This window comes from Trichoplusia ni, chromosome 18 (assembly GCF_003590095.1).
Source record: "Trichoplusia ni isolate ovarian cell line Hi5 chromosome 18, tn1, whole genome shotgun sequence".
Classification (NCBI taxonomy): Eukaryota; Metazoa; Arthropoda; class Insecta; order Lepidoptera; family Noctuidae; genus Trichoplusia; species Trichoplusia ni.
This window is the reverse complement of record NC_039495.1, coordinates 6,626,258-6,647,858: the sequence shown is the minus strand read 5'-3', so window position 1 is coordinate 6,647,858 and position 21,601 is coordinate 6,626,258. Positions and strand designations below refer to the sequence as shown.

The following is a 21,601-nucleotide window of genomic DNA, read 5'->3' as shown; positions in this document are numbered from 1 at the left end:
GCTGCCGAAATTACATAGGGTAAATAAATACCTTTCAGTACTGTAAACTGATGTATATCAAAACGCGTTGTATGAAGACTACTCACATGTTTATTATTTTTACTCAAACGGATATTGAACCTGTTTTCTATGATGTTTAGTGTACGGAATTCGTACTGTACGATATACGGCCTATTTTTCAATACATGAAGTATGACTACATATAACCAGACGAGTGTATTGATCTTTCATCATTGATAAGATATCGTTTTCGTACTTTCATAATTGGCTGTCAAATCATGTACAATGGTCTTCTTTTTTGAGGTAGAACGAAGTCAAAAGGTTTTGGCAAGGATTTGAAGGAAGGCTTTCACAAAGAGTTAGGTAGCATAAACTAGAAAACGTACTCATGTAAATATGGTATTTATGAGTTAGCTCTTTTGGCGAGCGCCTCGTTGTGAAACGTTGCCACAGATATGGTCGCCTCGCAACATCCTTTGTTATTCGCGATAAAAAATAATCAAAAACAACATGTGTTCGAAATTAATAAGGAAAATGTATTTTTGTATCATATACAGCACAGCGGATTACCTTTCGAATTTTGATTTAAAATATTTTATTACGAGTTTTTAAAGGTTGCCTTCACCACGTCAGTCATCAGTCATATTAATGTCGCTATTTTTTTTTCTACGAGGTGTCACCTCTTCATTAGTTACAATCGGATGAAAAAATAGGAAAATATGCATATCATGTTCTTGCGATGTCAATGAAACAACAAGTACGCCTGTTCGATCTAATTAAATAATAATTCGATCGTATTTTTTATCTATGACATAAATTAAGTATCGTAGAACTATGAATTATCGTTGGTCGAGTATTTTTCGAGGTTATCACGAACAATGTTCATATTTAGGTCGGCGATAGTATAGTCAGCAACAGAAGTTAATTAACATAAACAGCCGTACAAAATTGGTGCTTATGTGCTACAAGGTAATATTGTACAGCTTTGGCCAAAAGTATTGAGCACCCATGATATCTTTCAGTTTTATGCGGAGTATCAAATAGAAATAGAACAAAACGTTTTATATGGGTTTATTTTACTATTTATTAATAGAAAATTAATATTTTGTGGGTCCACCCTTTGCCTTAATTACGGCAGAAATTCTTTTTGGTAAAGAGTTAACAAGTTTTTTACAGTCGTCAACAGTAATCGAGTTCCATTCTAGGCGCAGGCAGCGTTTTAAATCTTCTTTGTTGTTAATTGTGTGGCGCCTAACCCTGCGCTTTAATAAACCCCATAAATGTTCTATGGGGTTCAGATCTGGAGACTGAGCTGGCCAGTCAAGCAGTTCCATGTTATTTTCCCGAAACCATCTCATAGTGCGTGCAGATTTGTGGCATGGCGCGTTATCCTGCTGGAATTTGACACCATCCATATTCGTGTCGCCAAAAAGTTGCGTGAATGAAGGCAGTAATGCAGTTTCTAGTACATTTATGTACTTAGTAGAGTCCATGCGACCCTCACACACGAACAATTCGCCAACTCCAGAATCTGTCATGCAACCCCAGACCATTATGCTGCCTCCACCGTGTTTAACGGTTGGGATCACACACTCTGGCTTAAATTCTTCGCCCACACGGCGACGCACAAAGGTCACACCAGGTGTACCAAAAATCTGCAATAAAGAGAAAAATATTGAGTTCTGTAAAACTAATATAAATTCAACTATGCGTTTGGTTTTTAAAACATTTTATAAAATTGTATCAGGGCATTAAATTGACTTACTCACCTCAAAGTTTGATTCGTCTGACCACACAACATTTGACCAATCTTCAGCGGTGAAAGTTCGGTGTTTTAAAGCCCATTTCAATCGAGCTTTTTTGTTGTTATCGGAGAGCCATGGCTTCTTCCTAGCTTTACAGCCTTTCAGACCAGCTTCTTGAAGTCTTCTGCGAGTAGTTCGAGCAGAAATTGGCTTCTTAATTTGTTCCGACAACTCAGCAGCGAGCTCTGAAGATGTTTTTTTCCTATTTCTTAACGACTCTCTCAGTAACTGACGATCTTGACGGTCTGTGGTGATGCGTTTGCGCCCGGTTCTTGGTCTATTTTCATGTGATCCGGTAGTAGAGAATCGCTGAATAGCATATTGCACGGATCGGCGCGAACATTTCACAGTTTTAGAAATCTCTACTTGTGATTTCCCTTGCTCATACAGAAGCTGTATCTGCACACGTTTTTCTAAAGAAAGTTCGTTTTGTTTTGGCATATTGCAACGATAACACTTAAAACTTCTGAAATAAAATACAAAAGGCGCACTAGATCACTGGATGTGTTCACAACGAGCGATGGTAGCGAACTGATAAATAAATACAAAAATTGTAAAAACACATTTTATTGCACCCAGGTGTTTTATTGCTAGCTGTGCGGCGTGGGTCATTGTTTAAACCTTTGTAGATGGCCGACAAATGAATTCTTCAACAATAGATTTGGTTTACTCTCATTCTTTCCGTGAACGAGCGAAATTTGTAAGGTGCTCAATACTTTTGGCCAAGGCTGTAAATAGTTCATCATTCCCTTGACCTTATCCCATTTTTATTTCTGTTTTTCGTAGCATTTCTCCTTTTATACCTTGAATCTGGCGTCATCTCACAAGTAACACACTATAATAATATGTCACTCAAATAGCGCGAGCTGAAAATCTAAAAACCAAAGAACAATAAAAAAAAACACTATATTATTATGTCACTGAAAAATTCTGGTGCTTTATAAATCACATTGCGAAAACTATATTTTGCTTTTGACTGTACATCAGGCGACAATTACACTTATTGATTATATGATCGAGACGTGGGTGTGTCTGATGCCGTGTCCTGTCACTATTTGTAGTCTAGAATTAATTAATAGGTTTTATGGTAATGAAACATCGATTTTTCATGTAGTTCATTGACCTTTGTCTATTGAGTCGGCATCTCATAACAGTTGTGTATGTATTTAGTTAAGTGATTTATTTATTAAAGAGAGTCGTAGCTTCCCTTTAAGTATCAAGATAGTAAAGTAAACATCACTGTTGCCCTAGGTTTATGTAGGATGGCGCGTAGGTATTAACAATTCAAATTAAGCATAGCAAAATAAAATGGATTACTGAAATTATTATAACGTGTTTATTTAATTGTTATTGCACCATTTTTTTTGTATAACAGTTTTGGCATATAAGAAAACAATGGCAGTAGGTAGTGATACCAATTTATAATAAAAAGTTCGTGTCGTGACTACAAAAAAAAACTCATCAAGGCACATCCCTTGGCCAGTCGCGCGTGACTTCATTGAATTCCAGACATTCCTTATAGTTCCCTACTAGTCTCGACGCCCTCTATCGATTCTCCATAATAAAGTACTAAACTCGTTCATAACTATAAGAACAGAAAAACAATGTAAATACTCTTATACACTTTATGTTAAATTTCACACCTGAAAACACGTTAATAAGGTTAAGAATGACATACTAGCAAGTGATTTTTTTATCACATTGTTGGATTGTGTCCCATCAGGGCCGGATCTAGCTGCCCAGGGGCCCCGAGGCAATAAGGGAGTGGGGGCCCCCTGGTTAAAGTTAAAGTGTTGTAGTTCAAGTGTTTTCATTCAGTGAAAAATTTATCGAGCTTTTTTTAGATGCCTCTTTGGTGGTGGCCTGGTCATAGTGGGCCCCTAGGCACTGGCCTAAAGTGCCTTATGGATAATACGGCACTGTGTCCCATGTTTGTTTTTACAGAAGAAAAAGAGACGTATTCTCGTTAGTTCTTTATTTAAATGTTATGCAATTTACTAGTCACACATAAATAGTAACAGCTACTTAGCCAAGTAATATTTCGACAATCATTGTAGTTGATCCAAAATGCTCGAATGTATGAAAATCACAGCTCTAAGTTATGTGACTATACGAAACGAAATGTCATTTCCATATATTTAAGTGTTATCTAATTACGCTTGTGGCTTTAGGAATGTAACATGGCTTGGGGCTACCCCTAAGTTCCCTTAAAATTAGGTATTATAATCACAACATTGTCTTAGGCCCGTCGAACATGAAGAAATGCTAGTTTCCGATACTCTACGAATTCCATCCGATAAAGCCAGTTGTCAGATGTTGGAAAGTTGCAGTGCCTCGTGTACGTTGGGCGTTATAACATACCCATATTAGATTTACAAAATAGCATATAAATACATATGTGTATTATAGTATAACAAGTCTTTTTTCTATATGAAGTTTCCATATGTTAGTTCAGGCAACTCGTTGACATTTGGGCGGCCGTAAATCTACTGAGTTTGGTTCAAGCAAGGTCAAATTGACAGATTTCTGGGTGTCCTTTAATATAAGTAAGCCGTATCTAGAAGTGTCAAGTTTTTGACCTTTAGATAAGAGGTTGTTGACAACACATTATTTATAACTTGTGTGGCCTCTCGAATAAAGTGAAAAAGTGCATTATAATATACACTCTTAATATCATTAGTATTATAAAAATATGCTGAACCTGAACCAAAAGCTTCTTTTTCAGGCCTCTTATTGGGGGCAGCATTAAAAGCAAAATCTGAGCGAAGCAAAGAAAAAATGATTAAAAGTATGGATTGGCTAAATAAAAAATATTGACTATCAATCGTAGATAAAAAAGAAAATTTATATTCTTAAAGATTTAAAATGCTAAATTATAGGACATTTTCAGTTACGCATAGGTTACTAGATTTGAAGCACTTAACAATATTTTCTCACTTTAAAAGTAGAAATATATTATATCCAGAAAAGCAAATCATGAAAATGGCAATATATTTGATAAAAAGCTATTGGATAAATAGCAACCATGTTTTAAATGGAAAACAAAAACGACAAAAGTTCTCTAAGTATTTAATTGTCTTTTGAAATAAGTGAAAATCTGAGTAAGTGTAATTAACTTTCCAATAAATTTTCTCAAGTATTTCAAAACTGAAGTCAAAGGTGAGGAAGAAATATTATAAAATAAAACGACTTTTGTTTTCTTACTTTCCAGTACTTATTTATAAAAATGACTTAGTGCGTAAATGACGATACTTATGTGTTAAATGTTTTCTTTTATTTTAATCACTGATAAATTATGAGCACTTTCCTCTTAGGATATACATATTTAACTTGTTTAACATTTGACACATTTTCAATATTATGACCCTACATGATATACATAATTTTACAATATTACTTTTGGAAATTTAATGTCCAAATTATTATATATTCGCTTTACAAAATGCAACTTCATATGAGAATTTGACATTACTCTGCGGACATTTTTTTGGAATATCCATGGCATGTAATATTGTATTTGTAATTTAAGGAATGCGAAATGATTTAACACTGAATATATTCAATTAATATTACATGTAGGAACCTAATGCGTTTAATTTATTTTTTAAATTACAAAATTATATTATTGTATTTATTTTCCAAAAACATCTATAAATAACTTACGTAAATTATAGTATTAAATTAATACCTCTTTAATATACAAAAATTACTTAAATGTCTTAAATAAAAGTCACAATACCCTTTATAATATATCACAAAATATTGCGGGATGTTGCCTGCACGGAGTAGTAGAGCAAATACATTCGCACGTTATGACGTCACGTTGTGGTAATACCTTTAAACGAGAATACTTCTACACAATTTTATGGAATATATTTATCACATTTGTATTCCCCTCTCGCTCTCACATTTGCTTAATCCCTCCATTTTCTTACTAGTCTGTGTTTCGGCAACTTGACGTAACATTACAATTCCCTAAGCATTCCTGTTGCTACTACCTTAGACTGTTGATGTATTTCATGAGATTGAAAACTACAATCACACCCATAATATCCGTGTAACCTTCGTGGCTAGTCGTTGGTGATGCGTTGCATAAATTACTTCGGCAGTAGCAGTATCTGAAAAGGAAAAATACATAATTAAAGTATTTAACATATAAATATCTTTAGAGGATTAGACTCGGGGACATTAGCATGACATTCAAGTGTTAAGAAGTATTACAGTCAGATTAAAGTAAAAATATGAGCATTGAGATACTGTCTCTGATGCTGAACATGTGAATAGATTTCTCAATCAAAAAGGCCTTCAGGTGACATTTTCTCTGATATTGCAGTTGCATACTAAATTGAATGAAAATAATACCTGGTATATCCTATCTAATAAATGCGCAAGTCTGTATGGATGCTTATTCCTCTTTCATGCAAAAACCATGAACGGTTTTATACGAAACTTGTTACATAGATAGCTTATAACCAGGATTAGCACATGGCATAGTTTTTATCTCGATTTTATGTAACCGTGGGATCATTTTCGATATGTAGCTACCGGGCCTTCGGGCAACTCCTAGTTTTTTGTAGAATATTACAAGAAAAATAATTCGGTCAAAATGATATCAAAATCAAGCATTAAATGTGTAAATTACGAAAAAATATTGGGTACCAGCTTATTACAATGCAACGGAAAGTAGAACAAGTGTTGGCAGTGTTGCTGTGTAAACTTGATTCTGTAATGGTGTAGTAATACTGGTAATGTCAAGCTGATTGTAAACTGCCCAGTTATTACATTACTTTGACTGCTGTAGTTTGGAGACGGTTCTATTTAATTTTCTTGTCTTGTAAGTTAAATTTTATCCGCCTACCGGTTTTCGATTAAGCTGAAATTTGTCTGATGATATTTGTGTGACATGGAACCGATCTCTACCGGACCTCTACAATAAAACGATGTGCCTCCATCAAGTTTGGAGTCCTTTGATTGGACTTTGTTTATATACAGCGCTTGTTCTTATAAAAATAATAGATTTTTATAAAAAACTTATAAAAGTTTTATGCTTACCTAGTAGGAGTACTTCTTTCGCCCTTGTCGTCTACATTCAAGCAACCCTCCTCATAAGGTTCCAATATCTCCATTTTCGGTGACCACCTTCCATTCTTGTAATCCTGGTACTCGTGTTTCTGAGGCGCGCAGTCGCGGAGAATGCCATTTATTCTCACTGAAAATTTTAAAATAAATGCTATTAATATTTATTAAATATCTTATTTTATAAACGTTTTAAATAAAAAGTTAATTAAGGTGCAACTGTTTTTAATATTTATGAATTTTCAACCAGTTTCAAAATTCAAAAAAACTGTTGGTTAAATGGCGGTAATGTGAATTTTTAATCATTCGAGAGTGTGAAACGAGAGAGTGCTTTGTCCCGAAAATAACTGATGACGCAAAACACAAAATCTGCATATATTACTTTATTATTAAAAATTGTGTGTACTTCGTACTTCAATATTCAAATGTATATGACATTCTAACCTGAAAACACTGCAATAAATACTTCTTAATTATGTGACGTTCTTAAATATTTATCTCTTGGTAATTTATACCTCGAAGTGATAGTAACTTGAGATTTACAGCTACTTAAAACTGATGACGCTTCTACAGTCAATCATCAGTAGAGTACCGCAGTCTCGTATGTATGTAATAGAATGTCTCTTTGCGAAATCATAAAAAATATATTATGAAAAAAATATTATGTAAAAGACGAGAGGTCTCAATTCTTTGAGTTATGCTCGTTGATTACGCACATTTTGATTTGCACTAATTACTCTCATTTAAAAATCCTTGAAAGTGAAACTAAGTGAAACCTTAGACATTTCGTCATTTTCGTCTCATTTTCAAAATGACCTGTTTTCGTGTTGCAGTTGTTAATTTGATATTCATCAGATAATACCTTGTTACACGTAATGTTACTTCAAGGCCAATACTTTAACATGTCTACAAAAAAACACAAAGTATGTAATATCAGACAATTGACGCATGAACTAATGTTGTTCATTACTAATCAATACCAGTTTGATTGGCGGTGTTAATTAACTCTGCGGTTAGACAGTACTTCCTTCTCTGTTTATTAAGTATTGTGTTGGTGTCGTGTTTGGTTCCAAATGGATAACATCCTATACAACCTGTATATTATGTAGAGCTAATAAAATATAACAAATCTTTATAAGCATTTTGCTGGAGAGTAAACACACGGACAGAAGCGGGATATATTTTGCATATACTAGGAAGTCTATGAAAAAGTGACGCTCTTTTGCTCCGTGTAGAGCTCTGCCTTGCTTCTCTACAGCGACTACAGCAACACTAACATACTGTTTGACCTTAATCTAATACTAGCTATTGCCCGTGACTTCGTCCGCGTGGTTAGAAGATATAAGTTAGGAATTTTTGAACGGAAGCCCTCGAAGATGAATAATTTTCCCTGTTTTCCACATTTTCCATTGTATCTTCACTCCTATTAGTCGCAGCGTGATGGTATATAGCCTAAAACCTTCCCCAATGAATGGTCTATTCAACACAAGAATTTTTCAATTTGAACCAGTAGTTCCTGAGATTAGCGCGTTCAAACAAACTCTTCAGCTTTATATATTAGTATAGATGATGTTTGTGACGCTGCGGGGGTAAGGACTTATTCCGTTTTTTTTTGACTGATAAAAAGTGATGTAATTTGTGAGTGGCGTGTATTAAGTTATAAATACCGCCTACTGAAGTAGACATAATTTGGCAAGTATGTTATACATACCTCCGTTTTGTATATCGAGATGGAACTCTTGCTTCATGCACATTGTAGAATACGGGCAGTCCACTATGAATTTGTCAGAGTGGTCGAAATGAACGCAGAGCCGCTTCGTGGTGTTGTAGTAGTGGCCCGGGGGCGGGTTGATCAGGCACTGGTAGCATTGTAGCGATGATACTCCTGGAACAGTATAATGTAATGATGAGTACTCTGACTTCATTTCAAAATGAAAAGTTTAGCGTAGTTTCGTCTATCGCAAATTACGCCGGCAAACCTAGCATGTGTAGACTAGACTCGCACTGAAGTTTAGCTTGGTTTAGCTGGCGATGGACGATCGGTTTGAATAATAGGTGACGATTGTCATCTGGACAGTTGCCACGTGTCAAGTTAATGGCCACATGTAAGCGTTAGGCGTTGTTGTAGCGCACATTGGCATGTAATTTGAAATCTCTTTTCTGAAACATATATGATTTTAGCGTGTATTACCGGCATTACCAAACTATATCCGATTCCGATAATTCAATCACATTGTATATACCAGTTATTTTTATGAAACGATTCATTTTTGCGTTACGATCTTGCAAATTTGAACGTGCGTGTTAAAAATATATAAATTTAGGAAATGAATTGCATCTTTTTCATTTAGTTCCGATATTTCAATGGTTACGCCTATTATCATGATCTGGTGTAACTGACGTATGATTAAGTACACATCGCGTGCTCGCCGCCATGTTTTCCGGTATTAGATGAGAAGTTGAAGAACTGCTTGAAGTAAGACTGTTGGTGTTGTGGAAGAGAGATGCTGCTCTACGCTGTGTAGTTCGCTGTCTCGTTCCCACAACAAGGTTCTTTTTAAGAACTGGTGGTAGGCCCCAGAAGTCAATTTCGATCGCTACACTTAGTGCTTACACGCGATCTCCAGACACACCATAACTATAATTTTGATTTGAATGACAGCGCCAGATACAAAGTTTTCAAATGAAAGAAAAGCTATTAATTGCATAATGCATAGACTAAATTTATTATAAACTCCAAACACAACACCTGATCATTATTCCTTTATGACAAATTATGTTAACTATTGTAGAATGGATTGAGCAAATTAGTGTTAAGGACTTTTCAGAATATACATTATTATGCATTTACCTAAATGTCACAAACATTAGCACGGCCTTACAGTCACATTCTGCATTTATGATTAATACGTTGTCAACTTAATCGTTGTTTAAGACATGGAAATTATCATTGCTAAATGTCAAAATTGCAGAAACACTTCATATATCTTCATACATGTATGTTCGTTATTCAAACATAACATATTCATATGAATATACTCTTAAATTGCTCGACCATATCGAATTGTATTTTCCAAACATCAGTTGTTATCAGATTCGGAGTATTTGTTAAAATGGCAAAACTATCGTGTTCTCTCGCTTGCTTAGGAATGTACTTGACAGAAGTGTAGTGCACTTGGCGAATATGTTGCGTCACCGCGGCGTGTGGCGGCGACAGGTCCGTGACTCATCTTCATGTGCGCCTAACATGCCTTTCAATAACACGTTCCTGTATTTTTCAATGTACTGCACGGATACCCAAATGGTTGAGGTTACACCGCCAAACCCAATGTGCGCGTTGTGTCGCGGGTTCGTCCCCGCGCAGGGCGAACATTTGTGTTATCTACAAATGCCTGTTCTGAGTCTTGGTATCTTTGTGCGAGTGATTTGAATGTTTGTGAAACCCGCGAGTGTCGCGGGCAACACAAGGATTAAATTCCTTAATGCGGGTTTCGTTTTATTAAAAAATAAATATATTTACTTAATTTTGCTTATAATAATATATATTATTAACAAGAAATCGCTGAAACGTCATTCATTTACGCAATGCTAATGAGATAGATTGCAAGTTAGTTGTATTTAATATTATATGTTTAGCGAACGAAACGTGCTAGCTACAATTTAATATACTTACTGACTTGTTCAGGTTATCGACCCTAACGCATGGATCGAGTTTAAAATCACGACTTTTATGTATGAAATTGCTACTTTTGAATTCGCGTCTTATAAACACGTTACATTTGTCATCATGATATCGCAACACTGATTAAGTGATGACTATATGGTAGCTAATGGATTTAGAATAATATTCTTATACATCTATAACATAGAGGTTTAACCGCCATGTTTATTATTTTGTATGTATATTGAGTGAGTCACAATGTTTTGTCATGTTCGACTCCTACGCAGGTCTACATTACGCATGCGCTTCGTTGGACGCTTGTTCTTGGAATTGTCCCTTTTCTGAAATAATTGCTATAGATTTATCTATAGCGTTAGCTAAGTTCGTGAAGCAGCGATATAAAAAAATATACTTGGCTGCTCTATAATTTTGGATAGATAAAAAGTAAGTGAATAAAGATATAGTTTTATCTGTTTGTATCAAGAAAACTATCCAACGTCAAGTAGGTTGGGCGTCGGGCAGTGACCTCTAATACATACCTATATTTATATGTATTAACATTTGGTATGAAATCATCATCTCATTTAGCTTAGTTTAGTTGTAAGTTTAAAATTCAATGAAAAATATCTCTAGCGCTAATCCTTTACTATCTTTCTCTCTTTCAGTAATTAGTAATTATTTAAATATATACAACCGTTATGTTAAATCTATAACATAATATACAATTAGGTACCAGGAGTAAAAAATTCGCTTTGATTTGTTTACATAATCTAGTATGAACGATCAATTGTCATAATGTAACTTGACAGTTTGAGCCATGAAATCCGTCTTCGCTTTATTATTTTTTATCATCGTGGAGTGCCGATGCGTCGGTGTAGATTATTACCTCGGCAAGGAGCCAGAGCCCCAAGAACAAAATGCAAATGCAACCTTGCCTGAACCTGTAGCCGATGAACAACAGACCAATCATCGAAAATACTTGAATGCTTCTTATAAAGAAAATTTAAATCAGAGTAAAGAATCCGATTACGGACAGTATGAAGGACTATCGGAGATTGAAGAAGACATGGTAAATAAAGCTTTTGAGTCCAAGCAACCTAACGACATGTCTAACGAATATTTCGATACGAAGGCAGAAGATTTAGAAGTCGGATATGATCCTAATTTGATGTTGCGTCACAGTTTTCATGATGTATCAAAGAAGAAGTTATTGCACGATGTTTCTAAAGACTACGTTTATAATTACGAAGAACCACTTAACATTACTAATTATCAAGTGCTACGTGATAAAAATGAAAGTATCGAAACTACTGAATTCGATTTCAATAAAATTGTCATTCTAAAAAATGTCAAATCAGAGACCGAAAATACCCATCCGAAAGTATCTATTGACTTTTATAATTTAGTACCAGCAGTAAGTGTAAATAAAGATAATGATGATGCTGTCAGTAATTACAGCGTTTTAGACAATAATGTCTGGTATGTCCCAGAAATTACTCAATGCTGGGAGTTACCTATGCTGCACGGTGAATTGGGACAGGCTAAGAAGTCTAATGAGGTTTTTCTCATGTATTCTGGTGAACTTAAGAACGTAATTGAAACCACTAACGAGCCGAGTCAACCCTCTAGGCCGCTTTACATACCTGTATCACAAACTATGAACAAGTGGTGTGCCGCAGGGCCCTGCTATGGGGATCATACGCTCTGCCTTTTCTCTGATAGATCTAACTCACAGTTATGCAGGGCTGGTTATATCGTTTCAACTCCATCAATGATTGAACAAATAGGTTTAGTGAATACGATTAATTCAATGCGCAATCGTATCGCTAATGGAGAAACAGATCTATATCCGCATTTACCAAAAGCTGCCGATATGAACCAGTTAATTTACGACTTTGACCTTGAAAGTATGGCTGCAGCTTGGCTACACCAGTGCCTACCAGGGCCTGCCTCATGCTCAGCTCTTGAGGGCACCTATGTTACACAGCTCGAATGTACAAAATACGCAAGGCATTGCTGTATAGACTCCTTTAAAAGTGAAAAGGCTTCGAAATGGTATTTTCGTTGTATACAATGTATAAGTAATATTTTAAAATTAACCTTTTAGTCAAAATAATAATACAGTCATTTTTTTCAGTATACCAAAATACGAATGTTACGTTGATCCTATTATTGGTTGCATTCACGTTTGGTTTGCGGCTGCCGGTAAGAAGTTAACGACGACTGACATAGAATGTGGTCATATAACACGAGAGACTTACTACACTGTCCAATTGCTCTGGGCTGATACTCATAAAATTGGATGTGCATATGGTAAAAAAGTTGGTGGAGATATAAGAGTCGTGTGTAACTTTTCTCCCGGTGCTCCGTTTTACATTGAAACCAAGTATTTTTGCGGTTTCATCACACATAAACCAGTTTTGGAGAACCAAACCGACGCTATAACTAAACCAGAGTTTTTAGCAAGTCTTGGTATCGCTTTAAGTCCAGTGAAGAGTTTCGATGAGGCGGATCTACAACATACCAGTCACCATATTAATTACTCTTTAAGGTTTTCTGATATAGACATTCTGGGAAAGGTTTACAAGAAAAAATGGATTCGAGAGAAGTTAAATATTACACAGAACAGTACCATGGGGCTCGTTGCTCGGTTGGTGGCTAGATACACTTTTGGAGAAGACGGAGGGTCTCAGTGTGACATGAACGAGGCTATCTATCAGATCGGGGAGCCTGGTTCGAGGTGCGTGGAGAGAGGGAGACGGTTCCATGCTCTCTGCTACGACTTCCGCGACCCCACGCCGGGCTACAGGCTGGTGGCCGTGCTCGCACCCGTCGCTTTATTTTCCCTTATTCTCTACGATTTGTTTAGCGGTGTTGTGAGACAAACAAATAATTAGAGCCATAAATTCAGTTTGTGCAGTAGGTAAAAAATATTGTTTTGTGAATGTGCGCGTTTATAGGCTTTAAAGTTGTTAGCCAAACTATACCATAAAAATTTAGCTTTTTAATATAAATTGAACTTATTTCTAAGTTTTTGTCACTTATGATTGACATTCCAGCATTTTTATGTAAAGCCACTTTATCCATGTTTTCAATAAACGATAACCTAACTATTCATCTGGTAACTAAGGTTTACGGTTGTCTTTATTAACTGTTATTATACTTATTATGCAGTATAATGTACATCTATTTATTGCAAACTGTATGACCGCAAATAAACAATGGTCCTATACAAATACTGTCCTATCTGAACTTTTGTGTCGACTGACAATGCCTTCTTATATGGATTGGACGTTCCTGTGTGTTTATCTCATCCTACGATATGGCACTGATGAAGCTTTTAATTTAAAAATAAAATGGTAATAGAAATGCTATAGATCATTAATTTAACAATGAGGACGTTGACGCGTACTCGTCCACATCCATGAAATAAAACAAACAAAACTTCTTGCCCTCGCAAACATTAACTTTTTAGACAGTAAACAAAAGCAAACGTTCAATGTCTTGAAGTAATTCATAAAGATCGTCGAGTCCACTCAAGCGTGTAAATTAAATTGATGATTTCCCCGTCGAACATAATCACTTGTGAACAAATTGTAACATTACTGGGAAGTTTATACAGTCAATATTTCCGGGTTAACCATTCCTTGTTTTTATTGTATAATGCTCATTAACACTGAAACTCGTATGCAATACGATAGTTATGCCTCTGTTAACAGAAAAAAATACCTACTGTTAAAAGCAATTGCAATACACTAAAGAAAGAAAGTATAAGGTAAAACTATATATACTATAAAACTGCTTAATGAAACTGTCATCCTATGGAAGTTTCTGGAGAAATTGGGATTCCTATTCTCTTTTGCAATGGACCTGTGGTTAATAATTCAATAATCCAATGCATGACAAACTCCTTAAAGAACTCAGTCATCTTGCACTTAGATATAAATAAGAATCGCTGTACAAACCTGTTGTTATCAAGGACAGGACGGCGTACACCACGGCTAGTATTCGATGCTCCATATTGATTTATGTATTATCACACTTGTACTGGTTGTCTTACTAGAAGTGCAGTTCTTCGCTGTGATTGAAGGTTTCATTCAATGATCTGTAAAATGAAAAATTGGGACTTAGAAATATTACATTTGAGCTTTGTACTATGTGCGTAAGTTGGAATGTATAATAAAGATAAAGGTACACAAATCCCTTCTCGACAACTTTTCTTTAATTATACAGCTAAATTATTTTCAAGCTTAACTTCCGATGAAATGTGATGATTACTTAAGATGCCAGCTACGGAGATTGTCAATAACCTTATAAAGTTTAAAAGCAAACTTTCATCTGCCAAAGTTATTCCCCTATCGAAATACAAGATAAAACATTTTCAAGTATCCCATAAAAAACCCAGTATATCTAGGTATCGGAGTCTCTGCGCCGGTACACAACACGTGCCTGACTCGACGCCCGACAGTTACCGAGAACGAACTGTTATACATTTAGCATCAAATTGGCTCTGATTTGATGTTGCCTTCATGACTGCAACGCGCTCAATACTGTAGACTTGAATAGGCGCACTCGTGTTATTTACAAGGTCCTGACACGCTTATTTAATGCCTTTCTCTCTGCCCAGGGTTGACTTTTGACCAATGAAAATGTATTCGTAATTAATAATTATGGTTTTAAAATAAGACCTCATTTATATTGGCAGCGGTTTTTTTTTAATCATAGAGATATGTTGAAATTTCCGCGCTTTTACATGAAAGGTGAAATTTTTAAATCGTGCTACTACATCGATTTATACCGGTCAATCAATTGATTTCAAATACTGATATTCCTACTTTATTTAGGTTTATGTGTTATTGAATCATTAATACTGTTTTTTGCTAAAGATTTTCTTAAATGCCGCAAGATAAAAACTAAAAAAGAATATGTTCCAAGCAATTACATAGCTCATACAGTTTTTTTTTTTGTTAGATAAGATCGCAGCGATAATTGGAGACTTGTTCCGATTACAGCCTACCGATATTAACGACATTTTTAGGCGTATAAATTGAGAGAAATTGCATATTTACGCAATTAGCATTACATAAGCTATCAATACATCTAACCTTGTTTAAACGCGTTTTGTTTAGGATTGAGATTAAAATAAAATTAAACCACATTACATAACCGAAGTTGTACCTAATTGGATCAGTTGAACAAGTTCAGAAGTGCAAACACAGAGAATTACAACACTGTGTTGCGTACGAGGCTTGCCTTAGTCCAACCATGAAATTGTATTATCAGAACATTTGTCTCACGCCTTTAAAAATGTACCTAAGGATTACACAATTGGCCGGTTTCTTTTCTGATAGCGTTGACTTCGAAACTGTTCGGGCTGTTGTGTTGTAGCAAGTATATTCACAGTGATATTAAATTAAAGCTGTCAGTTACATAATGAAATATCAATAAAACCGATTAGCCGATATTTTTACGTGTACTGTCTTACAAAATGTTGGTAACCCGTATGTTTACGTTGCTGAATTAACCGAAGTTGTATCAAATTATATCGATAGCATATGATGGTGTTCATATTATTAAACTCGTATCTATCGATGAGTGAGTCGGCTATTGTAGTGCCCACTTACAAGGTAAGCGAGAATTTAAGTGTACTTGAACGAATATAATGGTTATTCAATACAGGCTGAATATTTGAGTTAGCAGATTCTTACACAAGACTAGCTAACTAACTCTTGTTACCGCGGTTATAAATCATACAACTTAGAATTCATATGAATCTTTGTTTTGATACATTAATATAGATTTTTATACTACGCCTAATGGAGCAACAAAAGTCTACATGTGTATGACGGAGACGGAGCCCACTACGATTATTAATGTAGCGATCATTAACTTACGAATGCATTTCAAACTTGTCAAACTACTAGACGCGTAATAAAATAACTATTGATTCTAAAAGAGGAAAATATGTAACAACATTGTAATCCGATCGTTAAGTCCTATTGTTATCAAAGTACATCTTTACGTTACTGAATGTCAACAAGAGAGTAGAACGCATTTTTTTAAGTTATCGATAAATTTATAACGTAATTAAATACGTTAGCGGCCATTGGTCTTGTTTATTGTTCTTTTGCCATATGTCTTGATATTCCGGTTTCATCCCACCTTAATCTTTCAACATTGCTCTGAGATCGTTACATCACTTTATTTTTAAGTTTTGCCGTTGGCAGGTTAAGGACATTTGAAATTTTAATGTAAAATTATATTATTTTATTATGAATCTTATTAAAATTTGCATATTAAAGTATCGCTTATAGAATCTATTATGATGAGCCTCATGAGTTAGACAAGGCAGCATAACTCTGGTCCCGCGGTCGGTGTGTGATGGATTGCAACGCATTGCCAAAGACCGACATAAAAGCGCGGATGACGTAGCAGGGTGGTTCAGGTATAGTCAGTAAGAGTCTGACACTACCCGTTCCCTCCCCCCCGAGGGAGCGGGTGTCTATGAGGACTCCCCCGCCTTATAAAAAACGGCAACTCTACGTAATTTCTAGAAACGAGTATAAGAAGTATTTATATGTTGAAGGCTCTACAAACAATATTTTTATGCTAATTGAATTCAAATAATTAATTAGGGTCAATGTCTTGCAATAGGGTAACGTACCTTTACGAAACAATAGAAAGAGTTAGAAAACATAGTTTCATGGTAATCTCGTATTTTAATAATTTATAAATTGCATTGCATAATGTTAATTGAAACTAGTACGAGTAAGTTGTAAAGTTATTTGCATAACAAGCCTAGCAACTACTAAAGCTTTTAAAGTATTAAGTTACCGTCGACTAGCCGACAAAAACCGTCAAGTGTTAGCAAGTGGTCGATGTAGTATCAACTGTGAAGCATTGCAGATAAAAATAAGTCTGCACATGACCCATTCTTGAGCTATTCCTATATAGATAACGATTGTGTGTCTAAAACATTTTATATCATAACATATTAATTTGGATTTCCTTAATAACACAGAATGAATAACATTAGTCACAGTTCAAAATGTAGAGCGGAAAAACTATCACTTGGCAAGGGCCGATGTTATTCAAAATACGCATGTGCATACACGAGGCCAATTCGTAAATAAATTAGATTATTTCAATGTAATCGCCAAATTGTTATTATAACTTGTTGCTGTATATTAAAACCTTTGTTTTATCTTAGCTGTATTAAGACAATGTTGATTTTGGACTCACTTAACTAAACAATCGTCGCTCGTGCACAAAGTATCGTAATTAAAACATTAACAGTACAAACAAAGACAACTCTATCCATTAGCACGTAATTACGCAAGACAAGTAATTACTAAGTATTGTGAAGATTCAACTAATATGCAATATTTATTGATGATTCTGCTCTGTTTATTTTGCCCATAATCGTGACCGATACGCTGTAATGCAAATTGTTTAGTAAAGGACGGTTTACATTATCATCGAGTTTTGGAGAGTGCAAGTAGGGAGGCAAGTATTTTAGTATACGCGGGAACAAACGTTTGCACTTCTTTCACTATATTGTTATTCTGTCTCGTCTATATGAACAGGATGCTACTGGAAATAAAAATATTCAACCAATTAAGCCTATCGAGATCCATATCTGGATATAGGCCTCCTATTGCACTACAGCACCTGGTCCTCAGCCTTTCGTGTCTAGTCCGGACCAGCTACCGTTTATAAGTCATCGGTTCATCGCATCTGGTTGGGGGCTTCCTACATAGCGTTTACAAAAAGATTAACCGACCCTATTTAGATTCTAATTGAATGGAAAGTATAATCGAAATCGAGGAGTAGTACTAAATCACTCTCCTAAACACTATGATAATGTAAACCGGCCATAATACAAAACTCGATTTATTCAAATATCAGAATGTTTTACAAATATCGTGACATTGAACTTAGAATACGTACCGATTGGTCGAATAACAGCTATAATGACCGGCCTCGTAATACTTGGTGGTTAACAATAAGGGTTAAAGTTTACAACAGAACGTTTGGATTGGGTTTCGGTAAAAATAGATGAACTGAATTTATGTTAAGTTTGTTTTTGTACTTTTCCACGTTAAATTGTTGGTCTTTGACGCGTTTGAGTTACATCCCGAAAAGGAATTTAATGTTTGTTTGTGTTTAATTTTATTGAATACTAGCTGTTGCCCGCGACTTTGTCCCCGTGGTTAGAAGATATAAGTTATGATTTATACCTGCCCTGATTTTTCACATTTTCCATTGTATCTTCGCTCCTATTAGTCGCAGCGTGATGGTTTATAGCCTAAAAACTTCCTCGATGAATGGTTTAATCAACACAAAAAGATTTGGACCAGTAGTTCCTGAGATTAGCGCGTTCAAACAAACAAACAAACAAACTCTTCAGCTTTATATATTAGTATATAGATTTTCTGCGAGTTTTAATTTTAAAACATTGATTTTATGGATTCTTAAAACTCTTGGACTCCAATAAACGTTATTGATAGCGTATTCAATCATATTAGCGATAGCATATTGCTTTTTATTAAAGTTTCGCAAGTTGAAGTTATTAGTGTAGGCCATAATAAAATATTACTAAAACCAAAAATGTTAAATCTTCTAAACGATTTCACAAAATTATAAGTTGAGATATTTTGCAAGACAGCTGTTGTAATAGCAGAATTTATGATCGAGATCGGTAACCTTGATATTTTTAATGGTTGTGCTTCTATAGCCTATTCCACCAATAACTATTGATTGCTAAAAGTTTTTTTAATATTATTAAATACCTAGGTAATCAGTGTCAAGGACCAATACAAAATAAATTAGGTAATGTGAATAAAGTTACTGCATCGGTCAATGAAACATTCCAAATGACAATTGAATAATAAAATCTAAACGAATTTGTGTTAATGGCAATGACGTGAGAGTTTCGTGACTAAATCAACATGTGCATAATAAGATTTACGATGAAGAAACAATTACGAAACAATTACGATGAAGAAATTAGTACTAGCACACGCAAACAAACAAAAAGGATTTATGCAATATCGCGTTAAAGGACAACATTATTTTCTTGAACTCGTTCTGGGCTATGACTAATTCGCCTTAAGTTTATAGGTAGTAACTCATTTGAAATTACATGAACGGTTGGTATAATAAAACTGTTATTGCAATTTGTTTTTAATGTCATTAAGTTCTAGATTTTCTAGTGAGGTCTGAATGACTAACCGATACTGTACAATGGAAACAGGAAGCTGGTCTTATAATTCCAGGAAAGTTAATTTTAATTGTTCCGTGATACACGGCAGTATTCTCGTAAATTGATAACCCTGAAAACGTGTATCATAGTGTATTACTAAGTAAACATACTCAGCTGCAAGCTAATGTATGATTACATCTTCAAGGTCTGTATGAATGGACTTCTGCACTCGCGGCCGAACTTCTAATCGATTTTATATAATTCACACAAGTAACCTTGACTTTCCCCCAAAACAATGTTATTACTAACTTTAATAGGTCCTAAGTAATACATATTTATTTGGTAATGTTTAACTTTTAACGACATGTGATGACTTCTGTTTACCCATCTTTCGATGACGTAAAGTTTGCTTATGCCAAATGGGATGGTTACAATTCAAATGTTTACTTATAACATGTTATTGATTCGAGGCAATGTATGAGAGCTGTTAGCACTTCGTTTGTAAATATCATTACGTTTATCGTGTAACAAACTACTCTACATTATGTCTAACTAGCGTACCAAAGCTGTAAAGACCTAAATTTAGATTTTGCTTACTTGGTTCCAACTTGACAGACCGGCTTGGCAGACAACGCAGTGCAATATTCCGAAATTATTTCAATTTGCATACGAGCATGCTTTACTTACTGTTGAACATTAACACATTCACGTAAATTAAATGCACTTCGAGTAGACTGTATAAAAATTTGCTTTTATATTATTTTACACTAGTTTGACACAGCTTCGATTTCGTAATTAAGCACGTGTGTTCGTTTATGTTGCGTGGATTTAATATAACTGCACGTGTAGCTCCGTCGGGAGTCGGCGGCTGACTGGCCGGCCAATGCCAAGACAATAGCTCAGACATTTCTCGCGCAAGGACTTGTGACAAACGTAACGAAGGGCGCGGACCTGCGGAGTGCGGAGACCGCGCACGCACAGACGCACACCTAATCTGCGTCTGCGTCGCCGCGTGTTGAGCAACACCGACAAGACTCACTCAAACCGCGGTCACAGAATTGTTAGAAAACAAACTTTACGCTGTATGACCCTGTACCGAAATCGATTTTATTTTGATTATAAATTGATTTGCAAGATCTTCAACTATTGGACTTGTTAATATAAAAATTTTAAATTATAAAGTCGTCGCATGACAAAATAAAGATATCTATTAGTCTGCGAAATATTCAGGCTATGATTAGTCCAAGTAAAATTAATCTAAGTCAGCATTAAACAAACCTGACGTATAAAGTCATTGACTTTCAATCAATCGCCTGTTCAATTGTGTAAATGATTGGCACAATAACAAGTAGAAATAATTATTCGACTTTACAGTCTACATTAAGAACAATTTACTTAAAAAAAACAAAACGAAATAGTCAAACGAATTCCTGATGAATCCAACAGAGCGACGATACGGTTCATCATTACATGATTACACCGAGCACTACCATCCGGCCGACATCGTCCGTCAACCAGCACCGCGGTGCGCACATCAACCAATTGACTCAGCCCTGACACGCCAGATCAACACTTGAGTTCATTATCGATTATAGTCTCTTCTCTATAAGTACGCCTCTTAGATATAGAACAAATTAAAAAAAGATACTTTAGATTTAGATAATAGAAGTTAGTGAAAATAGTTGATGAATTTTCATATTTTTGTTATTAAAAAAAACTGCACCGTCATTTCTCCTAAGGTCACACGTCTGTTTGCGCTATCTTCACAATAATTTTGTATTACTTTAAGGTTATTTGGTGTTAATAGAGTTGAGATCTGACTGTTCAGTGTTCAGTGACCTTCCGTCCCGGCCA

General features: G+C 35.2%; 3 protein-coding genes across 5 annotated transcripts in view; 2 read left to right on the top strand and 1 right to left on the bottom strand.

The window, feature by feature from the left end:
* LOC113502827 (rabankyrin-5) overlaps window positions 1-21,601 on the top strand; it is a 49,145-nt gene that overhangs the window by 14,771 nt on the left and 12,773 nt on the right. The window lies entirely within an intron of this gene.
* Window positions 5,469-20,899, bottom strand: LOC113502832. 2 transcript variants are annotated; one of them, XM_026884559.1, is made up of 5 exons: window positions 20,345-20,899; window positions 14,508-14,647; window positions 8,593-8,766; window positions 6,858-7,014; window positions 5,469-5,923 (listed from the first exon to the last, which is right to left on the bottom strand). In XM_026884559.1, exons 2-5 carry the CDS (start codon window positions 14,560-14,562, stop codon window positions 5,800-5,802), a joined length of 510 nt encoding a protein of 169 aa, XP_026740360.1. In that variant the 5' UTR covers window positions 14,563-14,647; window positions 20,345-20,899; the 3' UTR covers window positions 5,469-5,799. The 2 variants fall into 2 exon arrangements, with proteins under 2 accessions (XP_026740360.1, XP_026740361.1); XM_026884560.1 differs by having other exon boundaries at window positions 20,435-20,899.
* On the top strand, window positions 10,560-14,501 carry LOC113502829. The gene is made up of 2 exons (XM_026884557.1): window positions 10,560-12,597; window positions 12,680-14,501. Exons 1-2 carry the CDS (start codon window positions 11,360-11,362, stop codon window positions 13,437-13,439), a joined length of 1,998 nt encoding a protein of 665 aa, XP_026740358.1. The 5' UTR covers window positions 10,560-11,359; the 3' UTR covers window positions 13,440-14,501.

Bases quoted from the DNA above. Each gene is read 5' to 3' on its own strand.
- LOC113502829 (XM_026884557.1), top strand. From the start codon at position 11,360: ATGAAATCCGTCTTCGCTTTATTATTTTTTATCATCGTGGAGTGCCGA. The intron at 12,598-12,679 runs GTATTTTCGTTG...CATTTTTTTCAG, and splicing joins AGTGAAAAGGCTTCGAAATG to TATACCAAAATACGAATGTT.
- LOC113502832 (XM_026884559.1), bottom strand. From the start codon at position 14,562: ATGGAGCATCGAATACTAGCCGTGGTGTACGCCGTCCTGTCCTTGATA. The intron at 8,767-14,507 runs GTTTGTACAGCG...ATACTGTTCCAG, and splicing joins CCTGTCCTTGATAACAACAG to GAGTATCATCGCTACAATGC. The intron at 7,015-8,592 runs GTATGTATAACA...TAAAATTTTCAG, and splicing joins TCTCGATATACAAAACGGAG to TGAGAATAAATGGCATTCTC.